The sequence below is a fragment of the Electrophorus electricus genome, chromosome 2, assembly GCF_013358815.1.
Source record: "Electrophorus electricus isolate fEleEle1 chromosome 2, fEleEle1.pri, whole genome shotgun sequence".
Lineage (NCBI taxonomy): Eukaryota > Metazoa > Chordata > Actinopteri > Gymnotiformes > Gymnotidae > Electrophorus > Electrophorus electricus.
In genome coordinates, this window is record NC_049536.1 from 5,338,932 (window position 1) to 5,365,517 (window position 26,586).

The window sequence follows — 26,586 nt, forward strand, 5'->3', positions numbered from 1 at the left end:
TGAACTATTTTATGATATTTAAAACTAGTAATAAATGCGTTTCAAGAACCTGTGGAGATTATAAAATATTTGGGGGGGGGGGGGGGGGGGGGGGCAGCAAAACATTTTGGGAGTTTATGTCCAATTAGGCTGTTAATGTTCTCTGAATCATATGACACTTTCTTTTTCTCTTCTTTGTCTTTTCGTGTTGCATTAGTTTATTAATTTTATTCTTAGCTTCTTTTAATATTTTCATGTTGTCAAAAAAGCGTTTTAGTACAGCACTCTAAACAAGATAAACGTGCATATCTAATAAAAATATATTTCAAAAATATTGGAAACCTGCACATTTGTACTGTATTTCCAAATATTTGGAATTTAAGTGAAAAATGTCCTTAAAAATTTTAAATTGAGTATACGCTATAGTATTCTCAAGCGCCCTCTAGTGCTTTCTTTTCAGATACTTCATACAATGTTTACAGGCATTTATAAGATTTAAGGCCATTTAGTAAGAGGCATTTTTAATCTCAGATTACAACTGTTATGATACGATGGCGACTTTAAGGCCTAACTTGCCCATCAGTAGAGAGCGAGCAAATTGTAGCCTCAATAAAAGACAATCACCAATGAATAACAATACGGATTGACCAGCTGACTCTTCTGTGTCATATGACCTCGTAATAGGGCTTTCATCGGCATTTTTACATTTTTCACAAACGTTTCTCTTCGAGCTGTGGTTTGACGTCTCAGATAGTGTTTGTAGCGCTTTAAAATAGGCTAAATATGGCTTTAAAAATGTTCCAGGCACAGATAAAGCTTTTGCGTTTTTTGTTCTTACTTATTGTTATCTACGGTGAAGTGGAACATGTGTATGGAGTCTGGCCAATGCCACAGCAAATTACCCAGTCCACGGAGCGATACCTTTTAAATCCTCGGGTATTCGCTCTTAGCTACGCGAATGATTCAATGGCACAAAGTGGATGTTCTGTCCTGGATGTTGCTTTCAAAAGATACTTCAAACTTATTTTCCCTGACTTTGCACATGGAACAGGTAGGGATAAGTCATTAAGGTTCGGTAATACATTGAGATTCTATGGAGAATTATATGTAGCTAGTATTCAGTGATGGAAATAACAAATTGTATACAAGCTTTACAGGCTATTCAAGCTAGATCGGCTATTATTAACACTGATTTTTGTACCGTACACTCCATCTGCATTCTGATAGCGTTAATGCCTTTAAACCCAATTTAAAATAAATAAATAGGACCTTTTGAAAAGATCATATTGATTGGCATCATCAGTGTCACTTTATTGGGGACGTGTGTCATGTACTTATACTCACTAGCCATTTTATTAGGTACATCTGTCGTATTGGCAGATGTGGGGAGAGTAGCCAAAAACCGTACTCAAATAAAAGTACTGTAACTTCAAAATACTAATTACTCAAGTAGAAGTAAAAGTAGTCATTTAAATTATTACTTAAGTAAACGTAAGAAAGTATATGTTAAAAGACCACTCAAGTAGCGAGTTACTTCATTGGAGCTCATTTAATAACAGGTCAATAAGATATGCGTGTCCCACAAACTAAAATATGAGGTCCCCATAGTTCTTTTTACAATTAATGAAATGGTTTGTTTGTGAATTTTACATGAAGTATATGTTACTTATTCATAAATAAAGCTGTTATTACACTTACAATATGTACAATCTTGAACATCCCTCTTAAGTGTCCAATAATAGCTTGTCAACTCAGAGGGGCTGCAATTTCCTTGGTAGTTTTTCCCTAGGCCTACTACTATACATAACGACATGTGAGTATAATTGGTTGTATACTATTTGTCCTATCTAAGTAGACTGCTAGAAGCACTGTTAGATGTCTGCTAAATGTCATACATGTAGATGACAATATAATTGAACAAAAAAGATCTATGGTTTATAGAGAGATCCTCTAAACATATTTGGATTCAGCGTGCAAAAATGCCTTATAAACAGCGGTTTCTCTTTGCTTTGGGTCTTTGTTCTACTTACTTCATGTGTTAGGTTTTAAGATTCATGAGGTTTTTCATATCGGATAAAGATTGTGCATATAACATAATCACAAGCATCACATTGGATTTGGTGATCCCGTGGTTATTAGTATAGGTTCTGGGAATATTCCGAGCTCTTACCCGAGGTCACTTTACTAGACATTTGACTTTTCGTTATATTTAAGCTGCAATTTGGCGACCGATCAGTCAGACCGTTTGGCTAGCTAGGTTAGCTAGATAGCCTACGTTGCCCAGCTAACGCACATGTGTGGTCGAAAGAAATAACAGTATATAAAATCAGTAACAAACCTTAATCCTATAACATTGAAACCTTTATAATCTTGAAAAGAGCATCAATGTGATACATGTGTTCCTGCACACCACGAGTTCAGTTCAGCTGCTGCATTTATTTTTTTGCTGCTTGTACTTTAGAGCTCCGTAGCCAGCTAGCCATTTTTTTCTTAGAATATCATTAATTAATATAATTAATTTCGGACCACACTTTACTTTCATATGGAGAGAGAGAGAGAGAGAGAGAGAGAGAGAGAGAGAGAGAGAGAGAGAGAGAGAGAGAGAGAGAGAGAGAGAGAGAGAGAGAGAGAGCGCAAGTAACGGGTCGCACACAAAATGATATATTATGAGCTATTTTCCATAAATGTCATAATTTGAGTCCCACCCCGGAAACGGGCCTGTTCCCTGCTCATTGTGTCGGCCTACTGTCCAATGGTGTGACTTACTGAAGTAAAGCGGTGGTACTCTGTGATCATCTTTAGGGATTTCACTAACCCTCTGACACTGGGCGGGTTGTGGGGAAATGTACAAAATGTAAAAATAATTTTAAAATGTAACGGAAGAAACGACGAATATAACGGAGTAAAAGTACATTTTTGGCCTAGCGAATGTCCTCGAGTAAGAGTATAAAGTACCCTCTTTTAAAATAAACAGCTTATTAAGGGCAGCAATATTGCTTCATTTATTTGGTATTTAATTGTCACTACTGCTGAGATTGGTCTACCATGTATTGATGAAGGCTTAAGAAACCTAAAACAGATTGGTCATGGTAACATGGACTTTAACATGGACTTTAACACGTACCAGTTGTTTCTAATAAAGTGGCTGGTAAGTGTATGCAGGATCTTCCTATTTATTACATTCCAATACTCATATATTTATCTCACAAATATGTCTATATTTTGGCTTTAAGGGGGACCGGGATTCACTAACATTTGGTCTGAACCAGAACCCTTCACATTGGTAGTAAGTGTCAGAACAGGTGGATGTGAGGGTTACCCTGATGAGGGCTCAAATGAAAGCTGTGAGTAAACCATTACCTAGTTCTCGAAAAGGGTACAGACACATCCAGAATGATTTGATTTGACCACTGTAGACTAGTGACCATACATGTGTCTTCATTTTTCCTTTAGATAACTTGACAGTGTCTGCACGTCAAGCAGCCTTAAGAGCAGAGTCAGTGTGGGGTGCTCTGAGAGGTAGAGACTCCCTCCATTTCTCCTCTCATGTTGAGTGCTGTCCTTTTGTCTGCCAGACAACAAATGAATGTATGTTTTGGCTTCGTGTTTTTTGTTGTGATCTGTTTGATTGGTTTTAATGCTTTAAGGACGAGTGAAGCACAACAGACAGCATGGCTGATCTTTGAAATCTCCTGGCTGCAATTATTACTATTGTAGCAAAAAAAACAAACAAAAAAAAACCAAACCCAAAAAACAACAACCCAAAACCCATAGAAAACCAGGTGTAAGATTAAAAAACCTTTAAGATATTTTTAGACAAAAATACTTAAACTCTATCTCCTGCTCTGTAAAATTAGGCCTGGAATCCTTCAGTCAGCTAGTGTACCAGGATGATTCCAGTGCTGTAAGTACATGGAGAATCTGTATCGCACTGTATCAAGAATCTTATCTTAACTAACTATTAATTAATTACATTTATTTTTTTTGCAGTATTTTGTCAATAAGACTGAAATTGAAGATTACCCACGCTTCCAGTTTAGAGGTCTTTTGCTTGACACTTCAAGGCACTACTTGCCTGTGAATTCTATTCTCAGTACTCTGGTAACTCATTACTCTTCTATATGCTCTTAATCACCAAGATCCAGCTATTGATATGTAAATGAAACAGTATGTACTTTATTCTTTGATCCCTTTTCTCTGTGCAGGATGCCATGGCCTATAGTAAATTTAATGTGTTTCACTGGCACATTGTGGATGATCCTTCTTTTCCTTACCAGAGCTCCACTTATCCTGACCTCAGCAACAAGGTCATCCATTTGTCTGTTGCTGACATAAGCATTTAGAGATCTAATGAATATTTACACATGGAAAATGTTCTCACAAAAACTTGGATTTATTCTACTTTCCTATAAACCACATATGAAATAATATGCATTTGAGATTTTAGGGACAGATCATGACTAATTTGGCAATACACAATAAGAAAGATATGTTTGTTGCATATGCCTGCACCATGGGATTTATGTATGGCCTTTTTTTCAGGGAGCCTTCCACCCAATGACCCACATTTACACACAGTCAGACGTGAGACGGGTGATTGCTCATGCAAGACTGAGAGGAATTAGAGTATTGCCAGAATTTGATTCTCCAGGACACACACTATCATGGGGTAAAGGTACGACACACAGGCAGGCAGACATAGTGTGAATTTCCAGTCACAGACTTGAACTAACCTTGGAATAACATGCTAATTCTGTTTTGGAAATGTTAGTGTAAATGGTACAAGACTGGGCTTTAAGAAACCGGCAGCAGTGCCGCTACACAATTTGTTTCCAGGGCAGCCAGATTTTCTTACTCCCTGCTACAAGGGTGATGTTCCCTCTGGATCGTTTGGGCCCCTCAACCCAACTCTGAGCTCCAGCTACCAGTTTATGAGTGACCTCTTTAAAGAGGTGACATCTGTCTTTCATGACTCCCATGTACACCTGGGAGGAGATGAAGTTGATTTCACTTGCTGGTAATAACACTGAAACATTGCACAAGTATCTGTTTCTTTGGCTTTAAGCCACTAGGTTGATGTGTCATTGCATATCATTATGATCTTCATTAGGAAGTCAAACCCTAAGGTGCAGGCATTCATGGCAAAGATGGGCTTTGGGAGTGATTACACCAAACTAGAGTCATATTACATGGAAAAGTAAGTGGAAATCATAGAGAACAACAAAGATTACATTTTACTTATTGAATTACTGACATTTTTTATATGCCAGACTGATCGAGCTGATACAAAAAAAAAAAAAAGTGGTTAAGCTGCTTTCTGTCATAGACTGTGGAATGTTGTCTTGGTAATTAAGGTACCTGAGAGAAAAACCAGGAAGCTGGATCTGAGACTGTCGCTGTCCTCTCTTATGGTTGCCTAGGGCTTAAAACAAGCTGAATGGCAGCAAACAGCCTTGCTGCTTAGTCTACATAATAGATAATTTTCCCAGACATTGTATGTAGAGATATTCATTATGGGCAGGTCATACGGCCTGCCAAACGCTGCCCTGATTACAAACAATAGTTGTTGTTTTTTTACCCCTAGCACTGTATCATTGTTTAGTTTTTAAACAGTAGATTCAGCTCATGCATGTAGGACTGTGAATACACAAAACCTAATTGTTAAGTTATTGTTAACCACTCCTAACCTGGATTGTTTTCTAGCTCATTTTATCTGAAGTTTATGGCATTATTTTGCTCTGCTTACCCTTTACTTAGCATTCTGAACATAACAGCTGCCCTCAACAAGATCTCCATTGTTTGGCAGGATGTGTTTGACTACCATGAGCATGTAAGTTCATGTCTACTGTCTCCTGTCCCCTTTAAATATAGTGTTGCCTGCTTCCTTGGCATAGCCAGCATGTCTGCACACATGCTCCTCTCGAAAGTGCAGTCTAAAAGCAACAAGTGACGTGAGCTCTAGCCCAGCTGCTGTCTGGTGAAGGTGTGGAGGCAAGGCTGTTACCTGTGCGAGTTGCGCAGGGTGACTAAGGCCGGCCTGAAGGTTATCCTGGTGACGTCCTTCCACCTGGACATGCCTGGACCCATTCACGACTGGGCCCACTACTACACCATGCGGCGTCCCACTTTTAATAGTCAGGTTTCGAGCATGAGCTGCTCCAAGTGCTGCCGTGTGCTGCTGTGTAAATAATAGCTTGTGGTGCCAGAGCTTTCCTTTTTCAGTTCAGAGCTCTAAACATTTATTTTCTGAACAAGTATTAAATCATGTTTTATAGTTTGGCAGATCTCTTTTGCTATCTGCAATTATGTGTGTTTTATGGCAGTGATCCCTGTCCTATTGTGTTTTTTGCTCTGTCCCGATTCATTTTCATAATAGACTTAATAAATAGCTGATATTGTAATAAATAGGGATATTGTAAAATGTGCAGTGAAAAGGACATTTCAGAACTGGGGTTTGTAAACACTTATACTGTACATAGCATTGATTTTTTATTACCACCAGGTGTCAGCGAAGAGTCAAATGTGCAAGCTATTTTAGCTCGATTGCGATCTCAGCAATGTTCAAACATCAAATGTCTTTAGCATTCAAGTTGTATCAGTAAAAGAAACTCAGAGTGTGAGTTTAACAAAAGCAAATTTGCATTACTAAGCAGCTGTGCCACAGGAGAAGCATGACTCTTCTGTGTGTACTCTCTTAGATCCCCAAGGACACAGTTCTGGAAATCTGGAGGGGAACCCCTGCAGAGATCCGTGCTGAGCTTGGCAGGATCACCCTGGCTGGGCACAGGGTGCTGCTCTCTGCTCCCTGGTACCTCAACCACATCAGCTATGGCCAGGACTGGCGCAATGCCTACACCGTGCAGCCTCAGAACTTCTCCGGTGTGTGAAGCTACGTGATGAGCATGGGACCAGAGTTAGAGGGGTTCTCAATGTCTCTCCATTCTAGATTAGTGCTGTCTGGATAAGTGCAACTGCTGGATTTGCATTTCATGTTATTGGTTCGCAGTTAGTTTGCAGTTGAAGGTAAGGGATATCTGCACTTTGCTTGAAATTAGGCAAATGATACTTTAAAATGGATGGTTCTTTCTCATGGTATCAGTCATCCAGTTTATTTTTGTCTGTTTTGTCTGTTACTCCAGCTCTGGACAACCACAGCATTTCAGTTTAATTTAGCTTCTTTGAATTCCTAAGTCCATTATTAGTTACATTTGGTATGTTAGAGTAGGGTAAACAGGAAACTTCAGTGCTGTAGTCCAGTGTTTGTTATCCAGTGGTCTATTTGTCTCATGTTTGTCTAACAGCCCCTTTTCTGCAGTGTGCTCCATTTTGGGTTTGTATTTCATTTTCCTGGTGTTTAGTTGGCTTGCAGTGCTCACCTGCTTATTGAGCATGTCTGTTGTGCTCAGGCACCGAACAGCAGAAGGAGCTGGTGATTGGTGGGGAGGTCTGCATGTGGGGAGAGTATGTGGATGCCACCAACCTTGTTTCGCGCCTATGGTGAGGAAGAACAGAGGCTTAATTCGACGGTCAAAATACATAATTTCTGCTTTTTTAACAAACTCAAAAAATTATTTTTTGTGTGACTGTGTGTACTCCCCTCTCTCTCTCTCTCTCTCTCTCTCTCTCTCTCTCTCTCTCTCTCTCTCTCTCTCTCTCGTGTGTGTGTGTGTGTGTGTGTGTGTGCCTGCACACTTAGGCCCAGAGCATGTGCAGCTGCTGAGAGGTTATGGAGTAATGAGAAGAAAACCTCGAGTGTGGAACGGGCCTTCCCTCGACTAAAGGACTTCCGATGTACTCTGGTCAGGTACTGTGTACTCACTATTGCTGAATGCTAATATTGGCAGTTTGGAGTTATGCTCAGGTATGAATGAAGTAACTACTATTCCAGTCATTATATTTAACGCAGAAGTGGCATATGGTAAAGAAAGGTCATTCTGTTTGTTCTTTCCTTCTAGACGTGGAATCCAAGCGGAACCTCTTTTTTTTGGCCACTGCAAACATGAGTATAGTGGTCTATAGAGCAAAGAGGCAGGAGTGAAAATTATTACACACATGCTTGTGGATATAAAATATATATATATATTCTTAATTGCTTTATGTTATTTTTTTCCTCCAATGCTACAAGACACTAGAAGAACTGACTTTAAATAAATATGAATTCCCTAGAAAAATGTGTCATGGCTTTATAAAATCATCAAAGAAAGGGACTTTTATTTAATAGTAAAATGAGAAAGAGGCTAAATATCTCCCATTGACAAGTAATTGGCCAAAATGTAACACCTCCACCAACCCCCCCCCCCCCCCCCCCAAAAAAAGACAACAACAAAATCCAATGTTCTGAAGAGGCAGGTTTAGTAAAGGGACTGGGGTGGTAGTACTACCTGTAGGGCTGAGGTAAAGCCCATACACATGTAATGAGCCACTATGCCAGTCCCACCTCATCAGGTACCCAGCAGCATGTCCTCTTAAACCTGTCTAGATGCTGTTTGGGAAAACACAGAATGTGTACAAACTATGTCAATATAGAATTAAGATTTAATTATTCTTTTATTCATTACAGTGTGAATATTTAATCTTTTCAAAGTATTGAAAAAATTAATTGGTACAGAAATGGTACTGTACACCATTAGTGACTCCATATTTTGCATAAAAAAGAGAATGAATGAGGAGCAACTACCATATGTTATTTTAAGTTAAAATCTACCAACTGCACTACTGGTTTTGTCTTTCCCTTCCTTCTGCTTTCATTTATGCTGTAAGCCTTGGCCTGATCCTTTTTGTGACAGTTCAGCAAAAACCTCTCAGTTGTACATACTAAGCTTCCATATCCCCTTGTTCAGCAGTAACATGGTCTTTTAACTTAAATCTACCTAATGTTTAATTTACTTGCCAAATGAGCTTACATGTCTTTGATATTTACTTAGACAATTGATTTTCTCATTGTTGGGATTATGTTGCTGACAGCAGATGGCAGGGATTGGTTAATCCTGCAAGGGCCTGGTGCAAGGTCCATTACTCCACTGTCAGCACCCCCAACCCCCAGGTCCTCATTTTAACCTCCATTTGAGGGTTCCACACTACAAAACAACATCTAGTTTTACCCAGCATCCAGCATAAACCATTGGAGGGGATTGACCTCTTCATGATCTTAAGCATGTTTGTATGTAGGACCTTTATTAAGGAGGTTAGGATTGGTTGAAATAAGTGCCTAATTTTCATTTTCCCCCACCAATTACAAGTACTCATAACAATGTCATAGAAAACAGGTGTTCATCAGGTTTTACTTAAACCAGCACTGACATTAATGAAATGTTTTGTTCACCAACAAAATCAGAAAGAAGTTAGTCATCGTAGCATCTGTGTAATTATCTAATTAGTGTAAAAGTCTGGTTTGTTATTTTTGCCAAGTAGGGATTTTTTTTTTCAGTATCCCCATTCATCCATCTTGGGGATAACCTCGGACAGCATATGGCATCTTGAGAGCTTTAATGTGTTTAATCCTAAACAATGACTCATACAGAACTCTAAACGGCTAACTTCCCTCTAGTTATTTTCAACCGAATTTCATGAATGGGCTTATTTAGATTTAGAGCTTAACGTGATGGTCACAATTATGTATTATATGTGGATAATACTTGAATTGGAAGTACAAACAAAAAAATGTTACTTTCATCTGCTCTTCTAGATATTACAAATTAAATGGAGGAAACAAAATATAATAGAAAGCAGATTGTAATCAGTCTGACGTTCACTGCACTGTGATGTTGGTGTTTTTAGGAAAATTAGTGGTTGTTCTACTCTCTATATATATTTTCCCTCTGAATAACAAGTCTTTCTGTGCTGAAGCAATAATCTCTTGGAATGCATTTTGTACAATTATCTGTACATATGAACACATCTGGTTTTCATAAAGTTAGTTGAACAACATCCAGTGCTTTATGAATTAAAAATACAAAAAATGTTGAACGACTAATACTGCAGATTTTTGAAAATTCACAACAATCAAACATTCTTCATTTTATGTGTTATAGCACTACAGGAAAGAAATGAGAGTGCAACAACTGAATTCCTGAGATTTGAGAAGTGAAGTGTATATGATAAAGACTATAGTTCTTTTAGATAGTGTTGCTGTTTCTTAGTGTTGTATCCTTATTTAAACATGCAATGGTTTATGAACACTAAACGTTGTCACTCTTTGACTATAGCTGACATTCAAAGAGCTTATACACAAAGATGCACAGAGACTTGAACTTATGCCAGTGTAGTTCAAGGACATCTTATTCCCAAGGTGTCGTCATAACCCATTTCTTGCGTGCTGGTACTTTTTTGGTCCTGGTGTGTGTATGTGGGCATAGAAGAAAGTGGAGCTTTTCAACATCTTCCATTGATTCTAGAAATACATGTGCGTGTGCTGCATATTATGTTTTGTATATTTTAATAAATTACTGTCTATGTATTTCAAAATGTCTATGTACTTTTAATGAGTTACTAAATTTGTGGAAATTTGCCAGGTCACACCTTCTTGGAGCCCAGAGAGCATGTATGCGGCAGGTCAGCTGCTACAGAACACATTTCTTTAGCGCCCAGCAAAAAGAGGGCTAATCACACAGGTGTACGGGTCAGAGTGGCTACTCGGGTTAAGTGCTGCTCGATCTCCTAAACAGTCTGAGGATCACTGAGCCCCATCAGGAGGCTCAGGCAAGGAGTGATCTGACACTGATCCGCTCACGGGATGGGACCGATCGCATCGTTCTGCTGATCGCAGCAACACCTCAGGCTGGGCAGCAGCTGGTTACTGTCAAGAGAGCCAGTCAGGCTGTGCTTGGCCAAGGCTACGGCTGTACACGTGGCCGGTAGAGCAGTAGCTATTTGAAAGGTGGTCTCCTGCTCAATGCTCTGGAAGCACCGTTCCCTGAAACAGTATAACAACTGCCCACGATCTTCACTACGCATTCCTTCTTTCAAAAAGTTCAGGCTATATCCATCTTTAGCATCTCCTATCTGAGTCACAACTTGGCATTTTTGTCAGAATGTTTTTATTATATTATTAAGTATGAACTTATGCCATGTTGATTTGAAATATATAAAACAGACACCAAATGTATTTTAGATTTTTTAAATTCTGTGCTTTGGGCGCAACAGGAAGTTATTAAATTATATCCTGTAGTTATATATTTACATTGTTTTTGCAGTCAAAGTAGTCACCTCAAGATTTGATCACCACTTTGCAAATACTATGTTATTATAACTTGATGTTATAAAGTGTTTTATCATTTTGGAATCAGAGATCTTTACCTCATTTTGGACTTTTTTTTGCTTCAAATAATTATAAAACTATTTAAAACTATAATATTAGCATGTTTAACTGACTATCTGCAACAAATTGGTTTTATATTATTGAACACTGTAATTTAACATTTTTGAGCCGAAGTATGTCATTCATATAATGGGAAAATGGCTACTTAAAAGCATGTCAATCATTTAAGATCTTTTGTCTCTCCTTTAAGAGTGACTAACATCAACAGCTTTTTCCTGACCTGCAGGTGGAGTAGACTAATCTCCAGAGCTCATGGTACAGAGGCTTTAACACATGGTTATGTAACACAGGCTATAGAGTTACACTGTCAGCACTGCACAGATCAGATCCTAAACACCTTATTGACCCAAGGATGCTTGAAAAAAGTTTAGCAGTGAAAATTAAATGGCATTCAGGTATGCTGGATCCCTATAAATAGTATTCCATGAAGGTCTTTGTTCGGTGGTTGCAGGGCCTGACAGTCACACATGAACGTAAAGGAGCTCTTGGTGCTCTCAAGAATTGTGCTATAACCATCTAAAAAAAAATTAGACTAGTAATATTTGACTTATGAATATTCAGATGTACATGCACTTTCCAACCAAATGTATAGATGCAGTAAATGGTTTTTGACTGATGCACTATTGTCCCTTGTTGATTCGAGAGATTGTTGCGACTGGCAACAGACACATCGTCACGCTTTATAGTTACTTTGGGACACTGCTTCTAATCTCTCTGTTTTCTTATCCACTCTGCTCTGCTCTGCTAAGCAAGTCTTGTTCTATGGGAACATTATTCATGATGGCTACCTGTGTTACATAAACTCATCTAATACCATGTTGCACTTGTTGGCTCTGGCACTCACCTGCACATACAGCGGACTGTGGAGTGTCACACTCACCTGACAGCATCAAAAATAGATATGGCAGCCAGCCTTTGTTTTAGCAGCTTGCCCGTTTACATGCTGGTGTTTTCAACTTCCATCCTTCATATTGACCTTAGTGCCAGAAAACCAAACATCTGAGCCAATGTAAACACCCACTAAACACTGATTAATGTTGCAATGCATGTGTTAATATGCAATTAAATTCTCCGTATGCTGTATTCTCTCTATTCCCTTGATTCTTTATGCAATTGCAACAATAATGTTGTTTCTCATAACTAATGAACTAAAGATGACTAACTTTTTACATTGCATTTTTCTTCTCTTATATTTTTTATTTATTTATTTGCTATTTTAAATGTTTAGAGTCAACCATGTATGTAACTTTGCTTTATAAAGTGCTGGGGACAAGAATGTGGACCAGGTGTTGCACTCACTTTACCTGCCCATTAAATTCGCATTCCTTTTAAGAAATCGAATTCTCTGGCATGCTCGTTCATGGAAATCAGCCTGGGACTGAAAAGAAGTGGTTCGCATAAGGTTTAAGGCCATGATTGTCATCCTTTTGGTGTTGAACAAGACAATATGTATCAGCGCTATGGTTTAAAATTATTTTCTATTTATTTTCATTAAAAAATAATTTGTTATGTGTTTATATCTCCAGCATCCCCAGCATTACACCTGTGGTGTCCACATAGACCTTATCACTAGCGAACTGGTCTAAAAAACCCACTTACTCTGGCAGAACTGCTGTGTGGAGGTCTAAGGCTGTGAATAGTGTGAGAGCTCTTGAGAACCTAGTAATCAGCATAGATTTGCACCCCTTATGTAAGAAGTGCAGATACACAGTTCAGAGTTCACATATCTCTGTCTGCTCTTCTGGACAAGCTCCCTGTGCTAATCAGGATACCTAATCTTTTTACACACTTGTTTAAACTAACAGAGAGAGCTCTGTCACTAAAACACAGACTGCATCCTAAAACAAACCAAGCATTAAGTGGGATTTTTGCTTACAAGGATCATCTCCTTCTCTGACATTCTGCCTCTAAGTTATTTATCTTTTGAACTGTCACGTACATATTGAAATGTATTTCCTGACTTGTATTAAATAGGATCCCATTGCCTCTGCAGGGTATAAACTCTATATAGTGTTGTTATTTAGCTTCTGAGCAGTTTTCCCACCTGTTGTGCTCTGGCATTTGTGCATAGTGTGTGTCTCTGTCTATCTTGACAGCTAGCTCTGTCTAGCTTGTGCATGACCTGGCACTGTGTTAATCCTTAATAAGGCAAATCGAAAAAGCAAATCACTAATTTCAGCCCTATAATTTCTCACAAACTTATAAAGGGAAAAACTAATTAGGCAGACCAGGATCCAAAGAGCATCCACCATATGGCACAGGGCTGAGCCTGGGGTTGGGACCTCACTTCTTCTACCAACACAGGCAGCTAATTGTCTCTCTGCCCCCTTCTTCCTTCTGGGGTCTTTGTTAACTTGGGAGAACATGCTTTGTGGCAACCTAAGCCGCTTAGCTGACTTGGGGTGGATGCCGTTTTTGTTTGTGTGTATCGTTGCTAGATCGTTTCTTTTAAAATTGAATAGTGGAAAAGTCAGTACAAGGGGAGTTAAGGACCAGCCTAAATATGTCAACATACCAAAAATGACAAATAAATTTACATGAAAATCACAATATGGTTATTTCCATTTTGGCAAAAGAAGTGGATCCAGAAAACATGAGTCACTGGTATTGTTTGACATTATTAACAGTTAACAAATAATGAAACTCAATGAAACCTGGAGGTAAACAGAAAGAAAAAACAATGGCTGTCTCCTCAACCAACACAAGTATAATCCCTAATTCCCCTGGACAGACACATTCCTGGTAATAATTTATTTTTTGTTCTACTATTTTTTTTTCAGCAACAACTATTTAAATTTGTCATTATCTGCCAGTCATTTTGGTTCATTTTAAACAAAAGCAGGTGTCCACCTCTAAGAATGCGTATTAATAAAATGTCTGCATTATAAACTCAATACATTCTGTTGCTCTGCTACATTTCTGAAGCATGGTGCTGGAAGCTCAGTTGTGAAACCTCACTTGTACAGAACAATGGGAACAGTGCGACTAAGCCACAGCCAAAGTCTCATCTTTATTCTCTTATTCTCCACTTGTGGATGAGGCTTATACAGAAAAGGGTGACTGATTGATCCACCCCTAGATGGACAGTAAAGATTAAGAGGATGACACAAGCATTTGCTTACACAGCGCTTGTTGCTAATCCTCTTGTCTTCCTCTAGGGAGGCCAGACTGGACAGGGACTCACAAACACTTCAGCATCATGAGACACTGGATGAGGGGATGACAAGCTTCAGTGATCAACAGGTTGTAGAGAATAAGACACACAGTAAAGAAACCAGACCTTTATTTGTACCCAGGACACAGCAGATTTTGGAGGAGAAACAAACAGAACATCTGAAATTGTTTAGCTGAAACTTTAACTGAAAAAAAAAAAAAACCCACAGGTACCTGACTTTGTGGGGGAAGGTGAATCCACTGGACATCAGGCTTTCAAGACTTCACTCAGTCCAGACATTTCCAAGGACATACTTGGGAATCCGTTGTGACGTGGCACCAGAGTTCACTTCTTTCAGTAAACTTAATGGAGGATCCCATCTTGAAGATCTCCATGGTGCCATCAACATCCCCAACAGACTCCTGCAGGAGTAACTCCACGGAAGAGGGCCACCAAGGTGAGTTCAAAAACTGCTCACTTCATCTTCAAGAGCTCTGGACCAGCCGCAGGTTGGCCTTGCTTATCAAGCCTTACTTTCTCTTGTGCACCTGACAGACGAGTGCACAAGGGCTCTAGGAGTAAAAAGGAAGTCCTGTGTTAGTTAACATGGGTTTTGTAAATCATTTTGTTGACTGCACATGAAGTTGTTTTACTGTGTGCAGGTAAAAGTCCAGCTCCTGGTAAGAATGTAAACCCAGGCTTGCTGTGTAAGGTGTGTGCAGACACTAGCAGTGGAAAACACTATGGGATTTATGCCTGCAATGGGTGTAGTGGCTTCTTCAAGCGTAGTGTGAGAAGGAGACTAATCTACAGGTGAGGAACATTACAGAAAGTGATGGGAGTCCACTTCTAGGGGTTTTAATAGCTTTTTGATTTTTCCTACATATATAGAGTCATTCATATTAGATTCCAAATCTGTGAAAGAAAATAACAATAATATTAGTATTGTAACTGTGTATCCTTGTAGAACATGATGCCTTTAATCAATACAAATCTTTTGCAGGTGCCAAGCCGGTACAGGCATGTGTCCAGTAGATAAAGCCCATCGTAACCAGTGCCAAGCCTGTCGTCTAAAGAAGTGTCTTCAGGCTGGCATGAACAAAGATGGTGAGTCTTACAGGCTCCTCCATTCTCTCTCCTGCATTTCCCCTCTCAGCATGTCTCCATCTAGCTCCCCTTCTCTCCACTTGATCCCTCACATTTCCTGACTCATATCTTCCCCGTGCAGCCGTGCAGAACGAGCGACAGCCCCGGAGCACTGCGCAGGTCAGGCTCGACTCTCTGGGCATGGAGACGGAGCAGGAGCACCTGGCCACCACCCGGGAGCCTCCATCTTCCTCCCCGTCCACCTGCTCTGCCATGGGCAGGCCTCGCCTGGCCTCCTCCATGACTTCCAGCATTGGCTCCACTGTGCCCTGCCAGCATGATGGCAGCTCCAAGAATGGCCACCGCTTCATGGCCAGTTTGATGACAGCAGAGACCTGTGCCAAGCTGGAGCCAGAGGATGGTAAGAGAGCGAGAGCAGCAGGCTGGTCTAACCAGTCCAGTAATGAAGACAAGTGCACACAGCTGTTTTGGATGGGGATGTTTTGTACATGCTGTTTGTGCTGCGAAGCTCATACTTTCAGCATTGTCAGTAAAGACCGAGCTCGCCACTCACTCTACTCAGGAACTCAGTGAATAATCTCGTGATTCCCAATGTCAAGAATACATCTCACCTATAATTCACAGCACTGTATGATTAATGTTCTCTTTTTCTGTGTATCATTTGGCAGTGGATGAAAATATCGATGTAACAAGTAATGAGCCAGAAAGGAGCTCTCCTGAGTGTAGCACGTCTGTCTACCCCTACTCTGGCCCAGAGAGCGTCTATGAGACCTCAGCCCGTCTACTCTTCATGTCTGTGAAATGGGCAAAAAACCTTCCAGTGTTTTCCCACCTGCCCTTTCGTGACCAGGTATGAGTCATTCACCCGCTCTTCTCATGCAGAGCTGTAGGGCGAGCCATATGATTGTGACGACTGTTGCTCAAGTGTTCTGCATATGCTGCGGTGGTCAACTAACTTTAGGGTTCAGTACAGCTATTTTGAAACCTGAGAAAAGCCCATGAAATGTAGGTACCTGTTTGACTGTTATCACATCTGTGTGTCTGTTTGTGTAGGTGATTCTACTAGAGGAAGCATGGAGTGAGCTTTTCCTCCTTTGTGCAATCCAATGGTCTCTGCCTCTGGAAAGCTGCCCCCTGCTCTCTCTGCCTGATCTGTCTCCCCCCTCTCAGGCAAAGAGCAGCCCCTCTGCCTCTGACCTGCGGCTCCTACAGGAGGTTTTCAGCCGCTTCAGGGCTCTGCAGGTAGACCCTACTGAGTTTGCCTGCTTAAAAGCCATTGTTCTTTTCAAGCCAGGTGAGTTCACTTTATTCCACTAAAAGGAATAAACAAGATAATTTTCAGTGGTTGTGAGGAATTTTGTGAGTGATATGAGTTCCTTCTCTCAAACAGAGACACGTGGCCTCAAAGATCCAGAACAGGTAGAGAATCTGCAGGATCAGTCTCAAGTAATGCTTGCTCAGCACATCCACACCCTTTACTCCAACCAGACAGCAAGGTGAACACACATATACTCACACACTCACTCACACACACACTCACACACACTCACACACACACACACACACATACACACACACACACACACACACACACACACACACACACACACACACACACACACACGCACACAGAATGAAGCCTAATCAAACTCTTTTTTCTCCTTAGGTTTGGAAGGCTATTATTGCTTCTTCCCTCCTTACATTTTGTGAGCTCAGAAAGGATTGAACTGCTGTTTTTTCACAGAACCATCGGGAACACGCCCATGGAGAAGCTGCTCTGTGACATGTTCAAGAACTGAAATACCCTGTTAGACATAGGAAGAGTGAAGCGTCCACACTGAAGCATAAAAACCTTTAACTGTTTTCCCCATACTGCTGTGTTAATGAAAAGCTGCAATGCCTGTCAGTTCAATTAAATACTGAAGGAGAGAAAAGTTCTTGTTTATTCTTCTTGCATCATGATATTTTTAAACATTTGTGTTAGATTTTGTACTTTTAATACTGTTTGATATATATCTTTATTGTATTAAATTTCCTAGGTAGAGTGCATTCTATTATGTTTATTTGTTTATATAGATAAACTTTATATACCTATTAATAGCTTTTCAGAATAAAAAGAACACAGCTTGTTAGAATATAAAACAATAACAGTAAAAGCTTCATACTGTAGAACACTTCCTGTTTTTTTTTTCCATCCTCTTTTTCAAAGAGGGTATTTCTGCTAAATGTAGATGCCTCTATTCATTTGTACAAATGCAAATAAATATTCTCTTCTTTTGGACACCTGAAAATAGTACTTTGCATGATGTGAAAGTAGCACAATTAATTTACCTCTAGGTATATATTATTCCATGGTCACCTCCTCTCTTTGTATTTTATACATAAATATAACTTACAAAGCTTCATGATTGTTTGACTATGTTATACTATGATCATAGACTATAATTTACTTCATCAACACCACACAACTAATAACAACCATCTAGACATCTAGAATACATTTCATATTACAGGAAAGTGGCAATCGTTTACAGGAATAGCTGTATTTCCAATTAGTTTTATTGTTCAGTGGAATATTCCCTTGATATTGCCATGGGTTTTCAGTCAATATTGTTGGTGGCGGCATGAGTATCCTTTCATTGTATCCGCAGTTCACTTCCTGTACCGTAGAGGGCGCTGTTGGATTGTGCTTGTGAGCATCGAATACGCTTTTCAAAACACGGAAGTAATATTATCGGTAGAAATGGAATAGAAAGCTAATATAGCTAATCTTTTGACAAGAACAAAACGATATATTCGTTCCGTATTAGTGAAAATGTTCGGGGGGTCTTCTGGGTTCGACTATCATATTATTCCACAGAAGGACCTTGGCAATGCTCCGGGTCTGTACTCATCTTCTCCCACCTTGGGTCAGTTTAACAGTGGACACTCCTTTGACTACGTCCCTAGAATAAAAGACAACGATTTTGCCGACAAAACCCAAGGACTACTTTCGTGGATATGCAACTTAATTGTCATTTTTTTGGTTTTTCTTTGCACACTTATTACATTTCCCATATCCGCATGGTTTGTATTGAAAGTAAGTCCTACTGGATAAACAGTATTACTAAATAGTAAAACATTAAAATAACAATATTATTTTATGTGCAGTATTCATTGTGCGACATGTTTTTAGACAGTGCCCAACTATGAGAGAGTCGTTGTATTCCGATTGGGTCGCATCCGACCTCCTAAAGGGCCAGGAGTAGTCCTGGTGCTCCCATTAATCGATCAGTGGCAAAGAGTGGACTTAAGGACGAGGGCTTTCAATATCCCACCATGCAAGGTACCCACAAACATTTTTGCCCGTGCGTGCTGCTGTAACCTGCTTCCCCTCCCTCTATTGGTTTTAAAAACATTCTATAAGCATCCTATTGTTAGCCCAGGTGGTTGTTGTTGTTGTTATTGTTATAATAATAATTATTATTATTACTACTTGAAACAGCATTCCAATGGAGGTTTTCCTGTCTGTTTCGCTAGGTGACTACTAAAGATGGTGGACTGGTGTCTGTCGGAGCAGATATCCAGTTCCGTATCTGGAATCCGGTGATGTCGGTGGTGGCTGTGCAGGACCTGAATGCGTCCACTCGGCTCACGGCACAGAATGCCGTGACCCAGAGTCTGTCCAAAAGGACTGTGAGAGAAATACAGACAGGGAGAGTGAGACTTGGCGAGCACCTTGGAGTGAGCTGCTAAATGAAATGCATTTAATACGCTAATTCAGTGGCACTTTGTTTTACTGCAAATAGAAAATGGAACACATTATACAGCTGCTTTTGGCCTAGGTTCTGAGGCCCAGATTTGGTCTTTCTACTATTGAACACAGATATATCTGATTCACTGAGTGATAGATTCAGTGATTGAATTTTATGACTGCAGGATTGGGGTTCATTAAATGATGAGAAATGTTGTCTTTTAATATGTCCTGTATGTGTCTTGCAGATAGACATAAATGAGCTGACAAAGCTGTGGGGGCTGGAGGTGGACCGGGTGGAGCTGACCCTGGAAAGTGTGCTCCATGCTCCAGAGCAACTACACTCAGGGCCCCTCATCATGCCTCCCTCTGTCCCTGGCCTGGAGGGCCTTACAGGGCCACTACAGCAACTTGCTATGCACTTCCTGGAGAAAACCCAAGCAGTCCCCCAGCCTGCTAAAGGTGTGTCTTGCTCACTCATGCAGTGTATCACCCTGTCATTCATTCCTTCCTTCATATAGCACATTGTTCATCATAGCAGCACCACTAATGGAGCCTGCATGCATGTCTTGTGCAGATACAGTGAGATTCACCAACGAGCTCAGCATGCAGGCCCCAGCAGTCGAGAGCAGTGTGGAGGACCTCCTGGCAGCGGTGAGACTGGTACTGTCGGAGAGCTTGGTTAAGAAAGTGGGAGCATGCTTCCAGTTCTACATCAGCACCAGTACTGGAAAAAGGGACAGCTACTACGTGGATCTGACTAAAAGTAAGTACTGAAACAGGACTTTTGTGAAATACTACCCAGTTATAAATAGACATTAAACACAATGCAACACAATCCTTTTCTCTCTTTTTTTGCTCCTTTGGTCTTTCTATATCACTCTTCCTCTCTTCCTCTCCATTCCTAGATAGCGGGACATGTGGTGCAGGAGAGGTGACAGAGCCTGATGTCTCTCTGAGTATGAGTGAGGAGGACTTGTTGGCTATGTTCCAGGGTAGTCTGCAGCCATTCGCTGCCTACGCCAGTGGCCGACTGAGAGTGCAGGGAGACCTGGCCACAGCCATGAAGCTCCACAGCCTCGCTTCTCTCCTCAGGCCTTTGTGAGGCCTGTTTACACCTGCCCCTTAGTGAAGATTTTCATTTCACGCCTTCATGTAGCTATTTTCAAAACATACACTTAATATATTGCAGCTGTTTATATCACCTATATTATGAAAATTCTTTACCTAAATTGTATAAAGACTAAATTAAAAAGACATGATGGGGGGGGGGAAAAAAAAATCAAAATGTATTTTGTGGATTATTTATGGTTAGTCAGGAAAGACATCAGAACAAAGAGACTGATGCCTAGAACATGGGTTCTGCTATATAAATATGAAAAATCAAAAACTTCCATTGCCACGTCAACTTCATATTGTAGTGTCCCTGTGGAAGCACTTGTAGGATAAGATTTAGCTCATAAACCCCACTTCATTAACAGGCAAAATAGAGGGAGGTTACCTAAAATACAGTGCAGACACGAAGAAGATGGACCATCCTAATTAAATCTGTACACTCAAACCATGCTTTTACAAACAAAATCAAACACTAGTTTTAAACTAATTTAGTTTGCCTCTCTCTTTGTGGCTAATGCTGGATGCCACAATATAATAATAGTCACTGTTTGTTTAAGTAATAATATTGTGATTAAACTAATCCTTGAAGATTATGTTTGAAGGGTTTTTTTTGTATACCAGTTTGTAACTCACAGATCAGTCATGGGTCCATAGCATACATTCTTCCTATTATAAATCTTTGAACCTTTTACGGTTGGAGATTTGGATTTCTGCCACTCTAGCCCTGTAATCTGCTGATGTCCTTGCGTGCTTTGATGTATCTCCTATTGCACATTTGCACAAGGATGAGGGCCTCTGTGCTGCTAGCGCTGACCCTCACTTCTGTGGCCTTCTTTATAAAAGAAACTCCCACAAGGCCGCTGTGCTGACATTCAGCTGTGCCAAAATCAAACCGTTCTTAGAAAAAGTAACATTTGTGATGTATATATATTTTTATATAAAGGAGGCCCTTGGGAGTCTAGGGGCAGAGAAGTTGATATTTTGCTGTGTACTTTCTGTTGGCTGCTTAAAGGTGCCAGTGGTTGTGTTGTGCCAAACATTGCCAACATGTCCTACAGGTTCTGGTACTGCTGCCTGATGACAATCATAATTTTTTTCCAGTGGTTCTTCAGTTTATAGCTTATACAGTCATTAGAAATGTTTATTTATTAGAAAAACTTTGCAGGCATGTGGTTAAAGCCCTGTTACTTTAACTTTGTTCTTCAAGGAATGGTTCCTACAAATCTCCCCCCCCTGCCTTTACCTAGAAGTCAGGTGATGAGCCAAGCTGTTAAAATAATTCTTAAGTGATTACATAAACCTGGGCTGGTTTTGGATTCAAGAGCCAATGTTGAATAGCAATGAGTTCGAGATTATAACATCTGTTACCATACACAACCTGTGATTGCAATCTTCTAACTCTTCATCAATGCTCAGGTTTTAACCACAGGACCACTGCTGGTTTAATGTTCAGTAGCAGATGAGCCTTAATCTAGTTAAGACATTGACACATGTAAAACTACTTGTTACTAGAGCAACACCTACTGTGCCACTATTAGATCTGTAACACTACTTTATTAAGAATGGTCTGGCGACCAACTCATAACCAGTGTTGGTGACCTGGGTAGAAGGTGGCTGACAAACTGTAGGATGCAACATGGGCTATGAGCTGTAACACTTTTTATGTTTCACAAGCTAAACAGATCTAGACCTTTTGTGCTGTTTTATGCTTTTTATGCAGAATTCAAATCTGGGTTTAGAACTTTTCCATCACACATGGTTTTTAATCGACAGGGCAGTTAAGTTTTACATTAAGTATATATTATGTATTCATAAATACGGCTGTTATTACACTTAAAGTATGTGTAAACATACTTCTCAAATGTACAGTGTGTGATATTTGTTTATATTTGTCCTCAGGAGCATCCCACTTCCATGTCCAACAATAGTTTGTCAACATAGATAGGATAGACTTTCCTTGGTAAACCTTTTCTATAATATACATTATGACATGAATATACTAGAACAAAACAAACTATGGGTGATGGAGAAATTCTGAGAATACATTTGGATTCAGGGTGCAAACACATGTAATAAATAGGACATTTTTGTTTTGTTTTGTTTTTTTTTGTTTTTTTGCAGGAAGCAAAATCAGTGTTGACCAGTGTAATTGTAATAAATGTATTAAAATTACATTGAATTATGCAAGTAAATGTAAGTGTAATAAATGCACCTATAGTATGGGTGCACCATATATCATGGCCAGTAAGTGCCAGAGCAAGTTAGGTGTTTATAATGAAGATTAAAATAGGTGGTGAGTTTGCATAAGCTAGCAACTAAACCTTGAATCTAAGAAGCGAGAGGGGGTGCGTGTATATAACCAAAGACCCTGACCAGGAGAGATGTCTGCCCCTGAGAGTGACAGAGAGTAGAAAGTGGAGTGTGAGGAATAGAACGTAGGAGTGTGCTCGAGAGTGCGTGATGGCGGTGAAATGGAGAAGGTGGCCCGGCAGGCTGGTGTACACCATGCAGGACAGTCCAGGCCAGACGAGAGCCTGCCACAGTGGGATTGTTTCTGCTGCGAGAGACACGCTCTTCCCCCAGAGCAGTTCCACTGTCAGGCCCTTCAGTGAGATCCCTGGCCTGTGGAAGAACAGCCTCAGCAACCTTTACACCTTCTGGAAACTGGATGGCTTCAGGAACATTCATCGCATAATGGTGCATAACTTCAACACATTTGGGCCAATTTATAGGTAAACCACTGTCTTTATTGTTCACTAAAACTCTTTTACTAATAGATAAGATTGAGATTTTAATCTAAACATTGTATAGACCATGATGGGGCAAAGGTAGACACAAAATGCTTAACTGTATCTGCTTCAAACCTGCATCTCGCAGTAATAATTTATATTAAGATTTGTTAAGTGTTAATATACATGAAATGTTAATATTAAACTAGTTCCTAATCAAAGTTATTACTATTTACTTCATAATTGAGGGGTTCCAACAAAGCTGAACAGATTGAATTTAATCAACATTTTTCCTAATACATATATCCTTTTCCAAATAAATGTATAAGCCATAACACTCTTACAAAGTCATTTCCCAGTCATATGATTTGAGAAATTATTCTCCAAACACAGTTGCAATCAGTAACCTTTATTCATGCAAGAAACAATCCCATAGACCTCCACCTGTTTTTTAATTGATGATCATATACCTATGACTTTGTCTCCCAACCAACCTGATTATTTTCTTGTTTTATGTTTTTAATATAAATATCAAATGTGGAGTTGAATTAGTCAGGCTATGTCTTGTGTATTAAATTTGTTTCTTAAATGTAGTGCATTTGCACCTCCCACAGGGAGAAAATTGGATACTATGAGAGTGTGAACATCATCAAACCTGAGGATGCAGCCATCTTATTCAAAGCAGAGGGTCACTATCCCAAGAGACTTCGAGTGGAGGCTTGGACTTCCTATAGGGACTACAGGAACCGTAAATATGGTGTTCTTCTCAAGTATGCCTCCTTCTGTGGACACTGTGTTATGGTCACTATTCCTCTGATCATGTTGTACTTAAATATGTATAATTAGAAAGTTTATTTCACCTGTTTCTATCCTCAGAGATGGAGAGGACTGGCGATCCAACAGAGTCATTCTGAACCGGGAGGTGATCTCACCAAAGGTGCAGGGAAACTTTGTGCCGTTGCTGGATGAGGTGGGGCAGGACTTTGTAACTCGAGTTCATAAAAAGATTGAAAGAAGTGGACAGAACCAATGGACCACAGATTTGTCGCACGAACTCTTCAAGTATGCACTGGAATGTAAGGTTTGACACACTATGCAAGTGGTACCTTGGGTCAATGGTTTTGAATCCTACTTACAGTACATCTCTGCGTTGTATAATTGTTTGGGTTTCCTGGTCTAATACATGTGATTCAACTCATTGACCCCTTAATAATTGGAATAAAATCTATATGAGAATAGCAAAACCAATACAGTGCATGATAAAACCACATGGTCTAAGAACATGAAGTGTTTTCCAATGTAAAAGTGCCGATTTGCTATGTGATTGTTCCTGCTGGACCGCTCATGGACCTTAGCTGTGAGTACAGTTCTGTATGGGGAGCGGCTGGGCCTTCTGCTGGACTACATTGACCCGGAGGTTCAGCACTTCATTGACTGCATCACTCTCATGTTCAAGAGCACCTGTCCCATGCTGTACATCCCCCCTAGCCTGCTGCGTCGGGTTGGGGCCAAAGTCTGGAACGACCATGTGAAGGCCTGGGATGGCATCTTCAACCAGGGTAAGAGTGATTCCAAGGGGACAAAATATAACAAGGCATAACAGAAAAATATCACATTAAATATTACTGTGGAAGAGAATAGCTAAAGGTGTGATATTTGTGACTGTTATACCTAGCGCATTCATTTGCTTTGCATTTCTGTTGCATTTGGTATGTAGCGGACCGATGTATCCAGAACATTTACAGGCAGCTGAGGAAGGAATCTGGAGCCCAGGGAAAGTACCCTGGAGTGCTGGCCAGCCTTCTGATGCTTGACCGGCTGTCTATTGAAGAAATCAAGGCCAGCGTGACTGAGCTGATGGCTGGAGGGGTGGACACGGTAAGAGAAAGAAACCCACTTTGCCATCCTTATAATAGATGAGACACATAAGACATGTTGTCATTAAATTCATGCTTCAGACATCTATCACACTGCTGTGGACTCTCTATGAGCTGGCGCGGCACCCTGACCTCCAGGAGGAGCTAAGGGCAGAGGTCACGGCTGCTCGTACTGCCTCGCAGGGAGACAGGCTGCAGATGCTTAAGATGGTGCCACTGCTCAAAGGAGCACTGAAGGAGACACTCAGGTGTGTCTGCAAAAAACTGGAGCTTATGTTTTTGTATTTGTGAAAACAGTGGAATTGATTAGGCTTTGCAAATCCCATCTGAATTGCACCAAGAAGGAGAGACACAGGACTGGACCAGCCTGTTTACAGTGCCCATGGGGTTTTATGTCTGTTTTTTACTTCATTTTTTGTAACAGCTAGCCTGGAATTTGCAACTTGTCATTCATCACACCAATTTCTGTTTGCTTGCATAAAAGACATTATTTCCAGATTTTAGTTTAATTCAATCACAGATCTCAATAGAAATTAACAGTGGACAGTGTAATTAAACAAGAAACAATATTATTTCAGTCCTGGGAAATGTCCTCTAAATAGGGAATTAGAAAGGGACTATGCTACATTTGCTAACTATAAATCTAATTTTTCCATAAAGGCTACATCCTGTTGCAGTGAGTTTACAGAGATATATCGCTGAAGACATTGTGATCCAAAATTACCACATTCCATCTGGGGTGAGTTGAAAACTGAATCATAACTAGAAAATTTTAACTGTTCCTCTTTACCAGTATGCACAAGCCAGCATCTTTGCATGTATCACTCAGACGCTGGTGCAGCTGGGCCTGTACGCTATGGGCAGGGACCACCGTATTTTCCCCCATCCTGAGCAGTACTTGCCCTCACGCTGGCTCCCCACAGAGAGCCACTACTTCAGGAGCCTGGGCTTTGGCTTCGGGCCGCGCCAGTGCCTCGGCCGCAGGATTGCCGAGACTGAGATGCAGCTCTTCCTCATCCACGTCAGTTCTATTACATCTCATCACTGACTGCCTTACCTAAGCTGTAGTACACGCATACAGGTGATAGGATCAGTTTAGTTTGAACTGTGGTGTGAGTCTTGCTGCATGTTTGAATGGAAACGTTACATTTAAGCCTGAGCAGGCATGCCTGGTGAGAATGACTGCTGGGGTAAACAGGTGTGATCTTCTCTAACGGCTTGCTCTTGTATGCACAGATGCTGGAGAACTTCAGGATTCAGAAACAGAGACAGGTGGAGGTCAGAAGCACATTTGAGCTGATTCTGCTCCCCAAGAAACCTATTCTGTTGACTATAAAGCCTCTACATAGCAGCTGATAGCAGTATACAGAATAAAATTAAGTGGTCTAGAGACTGCTGCTGTTTTGCTTTTTAGCAAGATCAAAAACACATGGTATCATTCTACAAGGTATTAGTATCAGAACTTTTGATTTATTAAAGACATTTAATATTTTATTAAATTACTATAAAGTCTATAATTCACCGCAAATAACTCAAGAATAAAGATGTATAAGAGTCACTGAAGATGTGAAAAT

The 26,586-nt window shown here is 40.2% G+C and overlaps 4 protein-coding genes across 4 annotated transcripts; all 4 read left to right on the top strand.

Moving 5' to 3' along the window:
* Positions 1–668: 668 nt before the first annotated feature.
* Positions 669–8,221, top strand: hexa (hexosaminidase A (alpha polypeptide)). The gene is made up of 14 exons (XM_027003163.2): positions 669–1,030; positions 3,213–3,323; positions 3,433–3,498; positions 3,837–3,883; positions 3,970–4,080; positions 4,185–4,286; positions 4,522–4,654; positions 4,816–4,996; positions 5,090–5,176; positions 5,737–5,809; positions 6,678–6,858; positions 7,386–7,476; positions 7,676–7,783; positions 7,935–8,221. The coding sequence occupies exons 1-14, from the start codon at positions 763–765 to the stop codon at positions 7,996–7,998; spliced, it is 1,623 nt and encodes a 540-aa protein (XP_026858964.2). The 5' UTR covers positions 669–762; the 3' UTR covers positions 7,999–8,221.
* A 6,595-nt stretch (positions 8,222–14,816) lies between these two features.
* Positions 14,817–17,356, top strand: nr2e3 (nuclear receptor subfamily 2, group E, member 3). Its single transcript, XM_027003291.2, has 8 exons — positions 14,817–14,907; positions 15,113–15,263; positions 15,454–15,557; positions 15,679–15,957; positions 16,226–16,407; positions 16,611–16,851; positions 16,948–17,053; positions 17,224–17,356. Exons 1-8 carry the CDS (start codon positions 14,817–14,819, stop codon positions 17,354–17,356), a joined length of 1,287 nt encoding a protein of 428 aa, XP_026859092.1.
* Positions 17,357–18,249: 893 nt separating this feature from the next.
* On the top strand, positions 18,250–20,999 carry stoml1 (stomatin (EPB72)-like 1). Its single transcript, XM_027003167.2, has 6 exons — positions 18,250–18,636; positions 18,733–18,882; positions 19,077–19,280; positions 19,539–19,752; positions 19,868–20,056; positions 20,199–20,999. Exons 1-6 carry the CDS (start codon positions 18,373–18,375, stop codon positions 20,393–20,395), a joined length of 1,218 nt encoding a protein of 405 aa, XP_026858968.1. The 5' UTR covers positions 18,250–18,372; the 3' UTR covers positions 20,396–20,999.
* A 1,843-nt stretch (positions 21,000–22,842) lies between these two features.
* LOC113573160 (cholesterol side-chain cleavage enzyme, mitochondrial) lies at positions 22,843–26,561 on the top strand. The gene is made up of 9 exons (XM_027003263.2): positions 22,843–23,138; positions 23,750–23,905; positions 24,012–24,211; positions 24,491–24,694; positions 24,853–25,013; positions 25,094–25,260; positions 25,673–25,751; positions 25,842–26,033; positions 26,249–26,561. Exons 1-9 carry the CDS (start codon positions 22,867–22,869, stop codon positions 26,366–26,368), a joined length of 1,551 nt encoding a protein of 516 aa, XP_026859064.1. The 5' UTR covers positions 22,843–22,866; the 3' UTR covers positions 26,369–26,561.
* Positions 26,562–26,586: the final 25 nt, after the last annotated feature.